The sequence below is a fragment of the Capricornis sumatraensis genome, chromosome 10 (genome assembly GCF_032405125.1).
Source record: "Capricornis sumatraensis isolate serow.1 chromosome 10, serow.2, whole genome shotgun sequence".
Classification (NCBI taxonomy): domain Eukaryota; kingdom Metazoa; phylum Chordata; class Mammalia; order Artiodactyla; family Bovidae; genus Capricornis; species Capricornis sumatraensis.
In genome coordinates this window covers 93,757,825-93,773,183 of record NC_091078.1, presented here as the reverse complement: position 1 = coordinate 93,773,183, position 15,359 = coordinate 93,757,825, and the positions used below count along the sequence as shown (strand labels likewise).

Genomic DNA, 15,359 nt, shown 5'->3' with positions numbered 1-15,359 from the left:
TAAAATCAGAAATGAAAGAGGGAACATTACAACCAATGCCACAAAAATAGAAAGAATTATGAGATGAGTAAGAACAACTGTACACCAATAAACTGGATATCCTAAAAGTAAGGGGTAAATTCCTAGAAACACACAACCAACCAAAACAACATGAAGAAACAGAAAACCTGAATAGACATAGAACCATCACAGAGATTGAATCAGTTATCAAAAATCTCTTGGCCTAGGAGAAAAGTTTTAAAACAGCCCTACACCTAAGGGCTTCACTGCTGAATTTCACCAAACATTTTTCTTGAGAAGAACAATTCTTCTCAAACTTTTCCAAAGGGGAGGGAAAATTTATTTATTCTGTGAAGGTAGTAATGCTCTGATATCAAAGCCAGACAAAGTCACTACAAGAAAATTACAGACCAACATCCTTTATGAACGTGGTGTTGATGCAAAAATTTTCAGCAAAATACTAGTGAAATGAATTCAGCAGCATGTTGAAAGGATTATACACCATGACCAAGGTGCATTGCAAGGATGATTCAACTTATGAAAACTGATAAAAGTAATGAATCATAGTAACAGAACGAAGGAAAATAACCACATGATCGTCTCAACTAATGCCTAAAAAGCATTTGATAAATGCTTTCATGATGAAAACTCTCTAAAAAGTAGGTATAGATGGAAACTATACTACTTCAACAAAATAAAGGCCACGTATAAACAGCCTATAGCTAATATGATACTTAAAAGTAAGGACAAAGATGCTTGCTCTCACCACTTCTTTTCAATATAGTACGGGAAGACCTAGCCAGAACAATTAGGCAGCGAAAAGAAAGAAAAGGCATCCAAAGTAGGAAGAAGTAAACCATTTTTGTTTACAGATGATCTCATATGCAGAATACTCGAAAGATCCCATACAAAAAAACTTAGAATAAACAAATTCAGCAAAGTTTTAAGATACAAAGTCAACACATACACAAGTCAGCTGTGTTTCTATACAGCAACAGTGAACAATCCAAAATGCAGACTAAAGAACAAACCTGACCGACAAGATAACAGACTTAAGCACTAAACACTGCACATCTCTGTAAGAAATTACGTAAGACACAAATAAATGGAAAGACGGGCTCCCCTGGTGGCTCAGCGGTAAAGAATCCGCCTGCCAATGCAGGAGATGTGGGTTCAGTCCCTGAGCAGCAAAGATCCCCTGGAGAAGGAAATGGCAACTCACTCCAGTATTCTTGCCTGGAAAATCCCATGGACAGAGGAGGCTGGCAGGCTACACAGTCCATAAGGTTGCAAGAGTATGTCACAACCTAGCAACTAAACAACAACAAAATGGAAAGACAGCCCATGTTCATGTATTGGAAAACTTAACATTGTATACCAATAATATGCACAGAACCAATGTAAAACCTAACAAGCTGTCACGTAGTCCAACATGGATAAATATTAAGGACATTATACTAGGTGAAACAAGCCAATTACAAAAGACAGATACTGTATGATTCCACTTACATGAGATACCTAAAGCAGTCAAATTCATAGAAATAGAAAGTGCAATGGTGATTGCTACAGGCTGGAGATGGGGGAGGGGGGAAATGGGGAGTTATTTAATGGGCATAGAGTTTCAATTCTGCAACATGAAAAAGCTATGGAGATCCGCTATGTAACAATAGAAATATGCTTAACACTGTGGAACTGTACATTTGAAAATGATTAAGATTGCAAATTTCATATTGCATTTTTTTTACAATTAAAAACTTTTTCTTTAATTAAAAAAAAATTTTTTTAATATGCTTCACTATATCTTGACAGCTGAAACTAAAATCTGGACCCCAGTATCACTTAAGCAAATCCTTCAAAAAGAAAACTCAATTACTAAACACTTTCAACACGGACAGAGGACCAAACTCCTCCCACTCACCTTCGTTTTGGTGCCCTAATGAAGAGCTCACAGAGGAGCCTCCCCTGCTCATCCTTATAGTCTCGGATGGTGTTGTAGAGTTCATGGCACACAGCAATCTACACATAGGAAAAGGAGAAAAATCACCAGAAAATTGATCAGAAAGTTATGGTAGGCATTAGGATTATTAAAAAAAAAAAGCCAGGAGAAAGGATGAATCCCCAAATTCCCACATGGGAACCCAAATCTGAAATATGCTGACATTATGTCTCCTTATTTAAGATTATTTAAATGATTAAATCTTTCATCAGAATATGGTACTAGTGATTTTTCTTTTCTTTGAAACCAAATCAGTTCATATCACCCTTGCTTAAAAAGCATCCAACAGAGGGGCTTCTTAGCAGCCAGAGAATAAAATCTAAATTCCTAACACTGCCCACAGAGTATGCAAGGTAAACTCCGGCTGGGCAGACTCTGCCAGTTTCCTTCTCCCTCTTGACCCTCTCTGTAATCACAACACATCAAACCCGTTCCTGAGCCAGCTCCTCGGTCTGGAACATTCCTCTCCAGCGCTCTGCAGGGCTGGTGCCTTCTGATCACAAAGAAACCTTTCCTGAAGACATGGTCAAAACAGCCTGGATCATCCAAACTTTTCTTCTTAGCGTTCATCACTAACGGAGGCTACCTTTTTATTTATGTGCTCATCTGTCTACATTCTGCTTCCCCAACACTAGCCTCTAAGTTTCATGTGAAAAACTAGCTCACCTTACACATGGTTATATTCCAACCATCACAAGAGAGCTTGGCACAGGACAAGCACAGTTACTCTAGTGACTATATGACAAAATAATATTCTTTATTATTCCATAATATTAAATTATACTATTACTGTAAGGCTTTTGGCTAAATATTTTCATGAAAGAAAGATTAAGAAGATCAAGCCAGAGGAAAAAGAAGCTGAAAGGCCTTGCATCTTAACAGCTTATCATTACAGGAAGGGTAGGGAATCGTGCAGAAGGCAGAAACTGTGATTCAAGTTACTTACAGGGTCTACAGTTGGAAGACTGGAAAGTCTCCTCCTTTTCCTGCTTGGGCCTGGTGTAGACACAGAATGGTGCCCATCATCAAAGTCCCCACTGACACTACTGGAAGGGGAGGTAGCTCTTCTTCTCTTGGAACCCATGGAATCCAACTTCTTCTATAAGAAAGAATTAGCCATGTTCTAAAATTGAAATTTATGCTCTGCCACCAAGCCCTCAGCTGGCCACCTGCTACCAAGCTTCAGATATGTTCACTGTTGCAAAGAAGCTTAACTATGCTTTTTCAATGCAAGTCCTAGACCCTGCTTTAGCTCCTTCACTTATCAGAATGCTACACTTTCCACTGGATGGGACAAATTCAGCAAAAGTATACTCATCTGTATTTACCAATTTTCAATGACAACCACTTCTGGCCTCCAATTTACCCTGGAATGGAGTTTGAAAATCCACATAAAACAGTACACCCACATATAATGGTACGCTGGTGTACTGCCTCAGGGTCAGAGACCCTAAGGAGGTCAGCTCTGGAGTGAGCAGCCTCACCTGTTTTCCCCAGAGTTCCTTACGATTATGACCACTTTCTAGGAAGGCCAGGATGTGTGTGGGGGGGGGAGACCTGCAGAAGCAGACCCTGTGGCAAAAGAGTAGGGGGATAGAGGACTAACCTTCTAGCATTTCAGATGTACCCTAAAATTAACACACTAAAAATGAATTTCCTCCATTCAGTAAAGAAAGCTTCACAAGACATAACCCAGAAAACACTCAACTTGCCATGCCTATGCTAACTAAAGTAGCAAAACTCCATTTGGAAATTTTTCTGTCAATTCAGACTAACCTTTTCAGTTCTATGAGGTATTCCCCGTGAGCTCACAACTTTACATTTCAGCAGAAGATCTGGAAGAATACCTCAGAAATGAGATTTTAGGTCCTCCTTGGCCTCCCAGAAACATGTAAATATTTGCTCTAGTTTTAGGCAGGCTGCTAAGTAATCTTTACACAACTTCATATATATTTGACTATAACATAAAAAATGTAACCACTGAAATGACCTGCTACATCGAGAGGGGAAGGATATATACCCAAGAAGGTCCTACAATGCTTATACAATTTAACAACAGTATCAAATAGGATACTGTGATTTCAAAGGTCTTTCTTTAAAGAAAAAAGAAAAAACTGATCCTAGGGTCTCTTATCAACAATCCAATTTCAGGAAACAGACACCAGCAGCTGAAAGAATGGGTTGCCAGTAATATGGAGAGAAAAACTGGGGATTTGCAGGGAATCGAAAACAGGAACAAAACAAACCAACAAAATAAAAATTCTGGTAGCCAACTAACAAACAAAAGAAGTCTCTAACCTCTTCCCCTGAACTACAGCCCACATGGTGTTTAAAAACTGAGCCTAATATCACGAGGTTCCTTCCTCTAGGACCTAGTTTGTTATACAGTCTATTAGTTTGCTGCAACTGGCTAAGGCTTCAAAGGACTTAGGCCAAGGCCAGCCAAGCTTTGTTGATTTTTATTTGTTTTATAAAAGGCTGATAAACTGGCCTCAGTTGAGTAAGATGCAGAAACTAAGGACCAAGCTTTTATAAACAATCTATGACAAGGACTCAAGTGAATCTGATGAACATAAGGCGGGACTCTATGAAAAGGATAACAAAATTTAAGAAAGGTAGAAGGGAAAAGCCAAAGGACAGAAAAGGGAAAGGATGTAGATGATCAGTAATTTACCAGCTTTACCAGAGCACAACCAGCTCCTCGAAAAGCCAGTCTCCTCATTATGTCTGAAGGCCAAGTGAAGCCACTGGGAGAAAGCAGGGCTTTAGAAGTGCTGATTCAATGTTAATGTATTCAAAACTGAAAGAGAAGAACAAGGCAGAGAAGGGGGAAATAAAAAGAAGGGTCAAAAGGAGTAAAAATGATTACGAATAGACAGAAAACATTCAAGCAGAACTGCGAAAGAAAGAAGAGCACTGGAGAAAATAAGTGTATCAGTTCTGCACCAACCAAACTGCTGCAAAGGCTCAGGCACCAACAGTATCTGATATTCCTTCCATTGTAACACCAAATGCTTTTCACATGCTTAAAGATGTCTCACTGAGGTTCCCCTTTACTCACATGGAATGACTGTCAATTCCAGGAACGAAGCATGCCTGCCCAACTGCCCCCTAGTCAATAAGAGCAGAGTTCAATCACAGCTGGAATGGAGCATGAACACATGTGAAAGGCTCACATGCGACACCAACTGTTAGCAAGCTGGAACAAACCAAGAATGGCTTACGGTGAGCAGTCTGGTAAACTCCTCCCCACCAAAAAATCCAGAGAGAGACATTTCTTTCCAAAAGTCCTATCAGCATTGAAAAGACACTACACACAACTTTAGAAAGGTTGTTTTTTTTTAAAGCCTTTCAACCAATTGGCAGAAGGTCAAAATTACTTTTATAAATAACTCACTGAAAATCAAGTAACAAAAAATGTACATCATTAGGGGGGAGAGGGCATGGTGTATGCTGTGTGTCTGTTAGTCACTCAGTCGTGTCCAACTCTCTGGGACCCCATGGACCACAGCCCGCCAGGCTCCTCTGTCCATGGGATTTATCAGGCAAGAATACTGGAGTGGGCTGCCATTTCCTTCTCTGTGTGTATCAGTTCAGTTTAGTCGCTCAGTCGTGTTCAACTCTTTGCTGCCCCATGGACTGCAGCACCCCAGGCTTCCCTGTCCATCACCAACTCCCAGAGCTTATTCAAACTCATGTCCATCGAATCGGTGATGCCATCCAACCATCTCATCCTCTGTCGTCCCCTTCTCCTCCCACCGTCAATCTTTCCCAGCCTAAGAGTCTTTTCTAGTGACACAGTTCTTTGCATTAGGTGGCCGAAGTATTGGAGTTTCAGTTTCAGCCTCAGTTCTTCCAATGAATATTCAGGACTGATTATAGTCGACCATATATTGTCCAAAATTACTCCAATCATTAATTTACTTTGATAACAACAAAAAGATTCAACTTAAGTATAATTTTCAAATATTTTGTCATTCAAAGAACACATTTTAACATGTACTTTGAAAGTCTGGCAAGAAAAGCAATGTGGCTAGGTGGGTGGGAGGAGCAGCAAGACCTGAGCTCAGAAGTGAAGACTAATAAGAGACATGGGTCTTCCTTCTTTAATGATCTGTTTGATGTTGGGTCACAACCTCTCAGATCTGTTTCTTCATTTCTAAAATGAAAATAGCAGTGTATATATCAGGGCTCAGTGGTAAAGAATTCACCTGCCGATGCAGGAGCTGCAGGTTCGATTCCTGGGTCAGAATCCCCTACAGAAGGAAATGGCAACCCACTCCAGTATTCTTGCCAGGAAGATCCCATGGACAGGAGAACCTCGCAGGCTACAGTTCATGGGGTTGAAGAGTCAGACACGACTGAGTGAGCACACATGCAAAGTGTACATATCTCCCTTGGACTGTTTTGACAATGAATGTACATGAAATCACTTTGAAATGTCACAAGGGAAGCCCCCGAATATCAAAGTGCAATAAAAACGTTAAGTTAAAACTTAACTCTAGGATTTCATTCTCCCTTGTGCACAAGAAAAGCAACCTACCCATTTTTGTCGCCTGACTTATAGCACAGTTTCAGTGATCAACTAATCTATTTAACAAATGTAGTAAAAGTGCACTTAAGTAAAATATTAAAAAGTTTGTGTAGTTTAAAAGGCCTGTGAGCATCCATTTAGCAATTATTTTTCTATAAAGAGAAAAGGAATAGATTCTGAAGCTTAGTTACAAGTTTTTAAATGGCATTGATTACAGTCACATGTCCAAAATCTAACAACCAATGATAAATTACAGTGGACAGTAAAGAATAACTCTACAATGTGCAACTGGGAAAAAATTACTCAGTATAGCCAAATGGTGTATTCTGACAGTTTATAGACTTTTACTACTCTCCTGTATTTCCAGTGATTCTTAGTGCTGTAATTTATCTTTAACACAATAATCTTGGGGAAAAAAATCACTTATAATGCTGTGTGTTAGTCATTCAGTCGTGCTCGACTCTTTGCGACCCCATGGGCTGTAGCCCGCCAGGCTCCTCTGTGCACGGAATTCTCCAGGCAAGACTACTGGAGGGGGTTGCCATTCCCTTCTCCCGGAGATCTTCTCAACCCAGGGATCCAACCCGGCTGGGTCTCCTGTACTGTGGGCAGATAGCATTCTCAGCTTTCAGTATTTGTTCTATGCCTGGCTGCTTTTTTAAAAAACTCAAGTGTGAACAAACTATATGTATTATGTTGCAGCCTGTGTTTGCCTTCGAGAATATTCCTGAGTCAACATTCTCACACATGATGTTGGAAGCCTTGAAACTAGCCTATCACACAGATACAGCAATGTACTAATCTTAGGAGTTTGGGTAGAACGTTAATACTTAAGGTATTTCGGACACTCCCAAAGCCCAAGAGGTCAAAACCCTTCTATTTATCCACACATGTCTGTTACTGATTTGACTTACTTTTTCAAAAAATAACTTCCAATTTTTAGACATAAAATATGGGAAACCTGTTGACAAGTGATAAAGCAGAAATTATACTGCTCTTTTGTATTGAATCTACTTTGCTTCTGAATTGTACTTGGGAAAAGAGCTCACTACTAAATGGAAAAAAAACCCCTAGAAATCACTGAGGAGGGATAATTTGCTGGAAAACAAGTTAACAGTAATGCTTTATACTCCAACATATGTTCCTATAATCGTAGTAATAATTTCTATATCCATATACCGTGTATTTGTCATTTGTTTTTCAGGATTCCTCCTTAATTTCTGCCTATCTTTCTTCACCTTTAAGTCATCAACATCTACCCTATAACAACGAAACTATGCTTCTTTTTCAATAAAAAAATTTTGTTGAGATGGAAAATATTAAAAGCCAGAAATGTACACAATTTTAAAACCTCGATTCTTTGTGGTGTTGCACGGAAAAAATTATATCTGCCCTCCATGACAAATACAACTCCCACTGATTTAAAAAAACACTCAGTCCGAACAGTCATCCGGAAAGTATTAAAAAAAATTTTTTTTACTAGGAGAGTTTGTGTCTGAACCTTCAGGAAACGACAACAAAAAAAAGAAGCCCTTAACTGCTGAGGAAATGTAAGACTTTCCCAACCTGTCACCGGCACGGGGAACTAAGGGAAACGTTGACAGCTTTGAAGCTGCCCGCGACGGGAGCTCGGCCAGCCGCGGGGGGCGGGAAAGCGGGGCGCGGGGAGTTTTCGGGCCGCGGCGCGCCTTTGTCCCTGGCGGCAGGTGCGGCGAGGCTGCCGGGCCTGTCCCGAAGCCCCGCCGCCGGGCCCCGCCCCGCGCTCCCGGCCCGACCGGCGCGTCCCCACCATCGGGGCGGGGCCTCCGCCGCTGCTCCCGCCCGCCCGGGCCCACACAAAGGCCCGGCAGTCGGCCGAGAGGAAGCGGCCCCGCCCGCCCCGGGCCCGGCCTTACCCAGCCGCTCCGCCGCCTGCAGCCCCGGCCGCCGACAGCCGCGCCCCGCCCCGTGGAAGCCACGGCTGCTGCTATTGCTCCTCCGGCCGCGGCCGCTGCCGTCGCTCCAGCACCCGCCGCCCTCACCGCCCTCACCCCTCCCGGTACCGCCGCAAAACCAGTTCCGCGGCCGTCGAGCGAACCCGGCTCCGCACGACACTGCGTGCGCGCGCACACGGGCCAGCGGCGGCGCGCTTTACGGCAGCAGCGTGAGTGCGTGACGCTCGGCGGAGGCCTCAGTTGGCACGTGGCGCCTGCAGAGGCACGTAGTACCTGGGAGTGCTGGTGTAACTTCGGGCGCAGGCCTTTCGGCTTCCACTATGAAGCGGCCGAGTGAGTGTGGTCAGGGGGCGGGCGTGGAGGGGGCGTTTGTGTCTGATAGTCGACGAACCCACCAGGGTGCTCCGTCTCCCTGATCCCGCCTAGAACCGAGGGTTGGAAGGCCCCACGTGAGCCGCGCGGTCTTGTGTGCAGAAAGAAAGTCTGGGCCCCAAGGATGGAGATCAGGCCAGAGAGTCATGAGGACCCAGTGTCTGAGCCAGGTTTCGGGCCTGGCGTTTTCCCTTGTGCGGCCTCGTTCGGTCTGGCTCTGGTGAGGTCTGAAACACGCACTGTTAGATTTTCTTCTGTGATTCGTGCTGTTTGACAGGAAGTGGCAGTTCTGGGGTTATACGCTCCTGTGTGCGATCCCAGTCTAATTTAGGAAGGTGGAAGTAGGGAAGCTGGATCTACAACGAATCTGTTAAGTTAGACTCTGGGACTTGGCTGGTCCGTGATTATTTTTACCACGCGCCCCACAATATTATTATGTTTCAGAGCCAGTTAATGCAAAAATGGATGTGACCTAAAGCGTGGTCATCAAAAGCTAAACAAACTGATCATTTGTGGATAAAATCGATTTTGAAAAACAATAAATTAATCCTTTTGTGATCTGTTGCTTTGTAGAATTAAAGAAAGCAAGTAAACGCATGACCTGCCACAAGCGGTATAAAATCCAAAAAAAGGTAAGTCTTGGAAGAGTTATGAAACTTAAAGTTGCTCAGTCGTGCCCGACTCTTTACAAGATCAGAGACTATATACTCCGTGGAATTCTCCAGGCCAGAATACTGGAGTGGTAGCCTTTCCCTTCTCCAGGCAATCTTCCCAACCCAGGGATCAAACCCAGGTCTCCCGCATTACAGGCGGATTCTTTACCAGCTGAGCCACAAGGGAAGCCCAAGAATGCTGGAGTGGGTAGCCTAGCCCTTCTCCAGTGGATCTTCCCAATCCAGGAATCGAACCCGGGTCTCCTGCATCGCAAGTGGATTCTTTACCAACTGAGTTACCAGGGAAGCCTGGAAGAGGCTAAATTGATTTCCTGCCCCAGAGATGTGGGTTAACATTAGTATGATTTCACTAATGGAGGTTTAACTAGAACAGAGGTCAGATATACCTGGTCAGGAGGTCCGATATGGTGCAGTGACATGTCTGTAAATTTTGATCACCATAGTAGCAATTGCTGCAAAGAGAGTCCTAGTGACATTTTCTTGCTGTTTTATACATAAACATGCATGTTCTGTTTTATGGTTAAAGTTTTATGTTTCTAGGTTATTTTACAGATATAAATTAAACTGCAGCCACATTGGCTACTCACTGGAATTCTCTTTATTATTTCTGTAAACTGATGAAATACCATTATGATAGGTTCGAGAGCACCATCGAAAGTTGAGGAAAGAGGCTAAAAAACGGGGTCGAAAGAAGCCTAGGAAAGACCCAGGAGTTCCAAACAGTGCTCCTTTTAAGGAGGCTCTTCTTCGGGAAGCTGAGCTAAGGAAACAGCAGGTAAGATGTATTAGCTCACAATTTCAACAAGTGTGTGGGTGTGTGTAAAGTTACAACAGCAAGTCACTGGCTCATGCATTTCTCTTGTGGCTTGAACACAGCTTGAAGAACTGAAACAGCAGCAGAAACTTGACAGGCAAAAGGAACAGAACAAGAAAAGAAAACTTGAAACTGACCCTGATGTTGAGCTATCTAACACAGAACCTGTAAGAGAAGTAGGGGTTACAGTCATGAAAAGTGGAAATGAGTCACGTCTACTGACCTTCTAATTTTGTATCCTTTCCCTTGTCTTTATCCCCCAGGAATCAGGGCAACGCAAAGCTAAGAAAGCCAAGACAAGCAAACAGAGTCCGAAGATGCTGCACTGCCAGGAACTTAAAAAGGTATCATAGTCTAGGTTAGTGTCTAAAAGTGGTTGTGAAGTTTAAAAGACTTAAGAGTCATCTTTCTTTTCTCCTGACACCAACTTTATAGACGTGGAAGTAGGGTTCTCTTGAGTGGGAAGAATTCTCCAGCAAGTTGGATTGGTCTGTTACATTTAGCTGAAAAATATTAAAAAAGGGGGGGTGGCCATAGTCCCTGTGACCATTATATGGTCACACCAGGTCTTAGTTGCAGCACACAGAATCCTTAGATGTAGCACATGCGATCTGGTTCCCTGACCAGGGATTGAATCTGAGCCCCCTGCATTGGGAGTGGGAGTCCAAGCCACTGGACCCCCGGGGAAGTCCTCAGAAATATTCTTACGGTTTTAAATTTTTTGCATGGGAACAGATCCCCATAAGCATGATTTACAGAAGTGGCATTTGGTGTTAAAATAACATGTTGATACAGTGGCTTTTAAAGTAGTAGTAGTACTACTCTAGTAGTACAAAAGATTCTAAAATACTCTGCCAAAACCTACATGAGCAGGGTCAAGGGTGTCTTGGGGTAGCACCCCTATCCCCAAGACCTTATTCCTCTGAGCTCACTCCCTCCTGTGAAGAGACCCTGGCTGTGTTTCTCAGCAGCTCCTGGCAGGGCCATAAGGATCTTTCAGACTACATGATTGAGAATGGGGAGGCTGCATATTTAGATAGTGGGAGTGTTTCCACTCTTGCGATCCACTTTGATCGGAAGCCACTGAACAAACCTGTGTCTGTCATGTAAGGAATGGTGAACACAGACATGAGATTCACCTCTGTTGAAAAGACAGAGCCAGTGTACTTACATGGAGGGTGGTGCCAGACTGAGTGATGCTGTTCTGACGGCGTCTGCTTTGACAGGTGATTGAAGCCTCAGATGTTGTGCTAGAGGTGTTGGATGCCAGAGATCCTCTTGGTTGCAGGTGTCCCCAGGTAGAAGAAGCCATCATCAGGGGCGGACAGAAAAAGCTGGTACTTGTATTAAATAAATCAGGTAGGTGAAAAAGTTAGGCTCTTTATGTTCCATATGCACTAATGAGTTATGAGGAAAACATGTGAACAGTCTTACTGTCTGTGAAGACTTGTAAGATCCAACTCTGACCTCTGTGAAGCCAGTGCATATACATGAGCTCTTGTTGCCAGAGACAGTGCTAGGCTAATAATGAGAGCGTAAACTTTCTATACTTGGCTTACTGTGCAGTATATTTCACATAGGAAATGATACCAGAGTGCCATATTCCCCACACCTGCACAATGTCCATATGTGGCAACATTTAAGTGAAATACATGGTTATGTATCTGGGTTTAAGCAGCAAGGACAGGAACACCCAGGAACAGAAACCTGTGAAACAGTAAGGATAGAATCTAAAATTACTCCTGGGTGGGGGGGTCAATAAACTTGGTTGCTACCTGATAGTATAATTCTGGAAGCATGGCCCTAAAGTTAGTACAGTAATAATCTAGAAGTTGACTTAATCTTGAAAAGGTGAGCAATGCAGAGAACTGAAGAAATACAGAGGTGTATGTACTGAATTGTGTTAAACAGAAGCATGTTGGGGTGCGGACTGTCTCCCAGTCTTACAGTTCAGATACTTTTTGAAACCTGGGGAAAGGCAAACCTGAATGATAGCCATAGCTTGCTAGACTTTGCAAATTCATCTCAACAAAATAAGCAGGATTTTATTCCTAATCCCTATCAGATTTGGTACCAAAGGAGAATTTGGAGAACTGGCTAAGTTATTTGAAGAAGGAATTGCCAACAGTGGTGTTCAAAGCCTCAACACAACTTAAGGACAAAAGGAAGCGTATCAAGGTACCCTTAATTTAGTGCTGGGAAATGTGGTTCTTTCAGATGGGTGAAACATGATGAGTGTACAAAATCTTGATTAAAAAATGAAAACTTATAAGATCCAACTCTGATTTCATCCAGAAATAATCTGAAAGGCAATAGAATGTGGCAATTTTAATAGATGAGCTTTGGAGCCAGAGTGGTTGGGTTTTATCTGGTGGGTTGTCCAAAGTAGTTAAAGTAATCATTTTGGATTTTAACTTGTGAAGGTAAAGAAGAAAGCTGCTCCGTCCAAAAGTGAAGCCTGTGTTGGAAAAGAAGGCCTTTGGAAGCTTCTTGAAGGTTTTCAGAAAACTTCTGGCAAAGCCATTCACGTTGGGGTAATTGGTGAGTTTCAGTTCACCATATTTTTTATCTTTGCTCAGTAAGTGCAACTCAGCACTGTAGGTAATGTTAGCTTCTAAGAACTCTGATTACTTGAATTAATAATCTTTTCCTGCCCTTTTATTACTTGTGCAAGAATTGATGATACCAAGAGCGGTCTTAGTGTTGAAGTGAGGACGCTCAGATCCAACTCTGATCTTGCTATAAAAATCAGGCAGGCATAAAAAAGAGTGGAAGTTTGATAATTACTAGCATATAATGCCTTTTGTAATCTGTGGATTTCCCATTTGTAGGTTTCCCAAATGTGGGGAAAAGCAGTGTCATCAATAGTTTAAAGCAAGAACAGATATGCAGTGTTGGTGTATCCATGGGGCTCACGAGGTAAACTGAGTTCCACTGTTGTGACATTTCATTATAGATGAGTAAATATGATTTTGGTTATTTTAAGGGAGACAATATTGTATTTCTGTTTACTCAATTTTTCTACTCAGTGAAAGGTGGGGAATCAGCCACCGTTAGGCTTGGGGAAGAATGGATCTAGTAGAATAGCTGCCCACAATCTAGTTTGAAAGATGAGCACATAGGTTCAGAGAGGAGAAAGCTGCCTTAGAAGAAGTGATGTTCAAACCTGAACTTGAACTGAATAGAAGTCTGCCAGGTAAAAGGGAAATACTTATGAAGCAGCATGTGTTTAGGTCATAGTGTTTCACTTTAGAAGGGGGAGTATGTTTTAATGGTTTTAGATAAACATGAAGCAAATGATGATAAACTGGACCTGACAGACTGTGCTGAGTTTGTTCAATCCAACCCTGAGCTTCGTGTTCTCCCCCATGTCCTTCAGGAAAACTAGTGCCCCGTCAGTTACCATCTTTCTTGTTCCAGGTGCATGCAGCTTGTCCCCTTGGACAAACAAATCACGATCATAGACAGTCCGTGTTTCATTGTGTCTCCACTTAACTCTGCTCCTGCACTTGCTCTGAGAAGTCCAGCAAGTATTGAGGAAGTAAAACCACTGGAAGCTGCCAGCGCCATCCTGTCCCAGGCTGATGCCCAGCAGGTAAAAGAATCCCCTTTCCCTTGAGTTCCATCTGTCTTTCATTGTAAGCTTTTTTTTTTTTTTTAAACAACATTCATCTATATCAGATAAATGAGCTTTGTTTCTCTTTTTTTAAGGTAGTACTGAAATTTACTGTCCCAGTCTTTACGAATTCTCTGGAATTTTTTACTTCATTTGCTCAGAGAAGAGGACTGCACCAAAAAGGTGGAAGCCCAAATGTAGAAAGGGCTGCTAAAGTGCTGTGGTCTGAGTGGACAGGGTAAGGCTTCTTTCTGTTGGCTTTTGGATGATCACATAGAAGAAAGGAACTGATTTTTGACCATACTTTGTTTTTAATATCAGTGCTTTCTTAGTTTATTATTGCCATCCCCCTGCATCTTGGACTCCTCCTCCACATTTTAATGAGAGCATTGTGACAGACATGAAATGGGGCTTTGATCTGGAGGAACTGGAAAAGAACAATGCACACAGCATACAAGGTAAGCATGGCTTGTGTTAAATTGCTGTCTTCATCAGCTGCCAGGCCAGTGAAGGTCTTGTCTGTTTATGTGGGCTATGTTTACTTTTCCTAGCCATCAAGAGCCCTCATTTAGCCAATAGCATCCTCTTCCAGTCATCGGGTCTGACAAATGGAGTGATAGATGAAAAGGACATACCTGAAGAATTGCCAAAACAGAAAAAACAGAAGCAGGAGCAGGAGGAGAGCTATGAAGATGTCAAGACAGATCAGGGAATTGTTGACGAAGAAGGTGATGTAAGTATGTCATGCATGAGTATTTTAAGCTAAAGTTCTCTAGAGTTATAATGTAGAACAAATGCAAAGGGGCTGAAGGCAGAAATAGAAATTAAAGTGTATCTATTTCATGACTTAAGATCAATCATTAGTCTTGATTTTGTACATCCTTTACTGTGTACTTCCAGACACTTTTTTCTGGGTACATAATTAACTTGGATTAGTGAGCAGGCAAGAACTACCAATACTATCTCTCTCCCCCACAGGATGAGAGCTTAGACATGTCCCCTGCAGAAGAGGCCTGTGAGGCACTGCCTGAGAAGTCTCAAGCAGGTGAGTGGGTGGAAAGGTCTTCCAACAAAGAAGTATGATACAGAATTACTTTTACTTTTTTTTTTAACCTCACTTTTCTTTCCAATATAGATAAGCAGTCTGCACCATCTTTTGTCTTGGATAAAATGACTGAAGAGGAAGATGATGCTTATGACTTCAGTACAGATTATGTATAATAAAGCCTTGTCCTGTAGAGTTTTTTGTTGGTGGTGGATTTTAACATTGTGAGCAGACTGCTGCTGTTCTGCATGTGATGTACCAGTTTGTTAGTGGTTATGACATAAGCTATGTAAATTTTGTAGGTATGTATGTAACAATATATTCATTAAAAAAAATCAGGCAACTTAGTGTCTAAATTCTATAAAAAATACATC

General features: G+C 42.2%; 2 protein-coding genes and 3 non-coding genes across 30 annotated transcripts in view; 4 read left to right on the top strand and 1 right to left on the bottom strand.

Moving 5' to 3' along the window:
• PBRM1 (polybromo 1) overlaps positions 1-4,718 on the bottom strand; it is a 96,887-nt gene extending 92,169 nt beyond the window's left edge. For 9 of the 25 annotated variants that reach the window (XM_068983027.1, XM_068983039.1, XM_068983047.1 and 6 more), the window contains exons 1-3: positions 4,671-4,718; positions 2,943-3,095; positions 1,919-2,016 (exon numbers count right to left, since the gene is read on the bottom strand). In XM_068983027.1, the coding sequence (XP_068839128.1) occupies positions 1,919-2,016; positions 2,943-3,095; positions 4,671-4,718 (299 nt within the window). Of the gene's footprint in view, positions 1-1,918; positions 2,017-2,942; positions 3,096-4,670 lie in introns of those variants that run through there. The other 16 variants (XM_068983028.1, XM_068983033.1, XM_068983046.1 and 13 more) reach the window with 3 other exon arrangements.
• A 3,968-nt stretch (positions 4,719-8,686) lies between these two features.
• Positions 8,687-15,306, top strand: GNL3 (G protein nucleolar 3). 2 transcript variants are annotated; one of them, XM_068982379.1, is made up of 15 exons: positions 8,687-8,797; positions 9,410-9,468; positions 10,148-10,285; positions 10,387-10,491; positions 10,588-10,668; positions 11,551-11,683; positions 12,390-12,502; positions 12,748-12,865; positions 13,156-13,243; positions 13,745-13,919; positions 14,036-14,178; positions 14,262-14,398; positions 14,492-14,673; positions 14,919-14,985; positions 15,076-15,306. In XM_068982379.1, exons 1-15 carry the CDS (start codon positions 8,785-8,787, stop codon positions 15,159-15,161), a joined length of 1,638 nt encoding a protein of 545 aa, XP_068838480.1. In that variant the 5' UTR covers positions 8,687-8,784; the 3' UTR covers positions 15,162-15,306. The 2 variants fall into 2 exon arrangements, with proteins under 2 accessions (XP_068838480.1, XP_068838481.1); XM_068982380.1 differs by having other exon boundaries at positions 10,387-10,500; positions 14,919-14,993; positions 15,084-15,306.
• Positions 11,727-11,803, top strand: LOC138088096 (small nucleolar RNA SNORD19). The gene has a single exon (XR_011145682.1). It is a non-coding gene; the product is annotated as a small nucleolar RNA SNORD19 (small nucleolar RNA).
• LOC138088102 (small nucleolar RNA SNORD19B) lies at positions 12,540-12,621 on the top strand. The gene has a single exon (XR_011145687.1). It is a non-coding gene; the product is annotated as a small nucleolar RNA SNORD19B (small nucleolar RNA).
• On the top strand, positions 13,609-13,685 carry LOC138088098 (small nucleolar RNA SNORD69). Its single transcript, XR_011145684.1, has one exon. It is a non-coding gene; the product is annotated as a small nucleolar RNA SNORD69 (small nucleolar RNA).
• Positions 15,307-15,359: the final 53 nt, after the last annotated feature.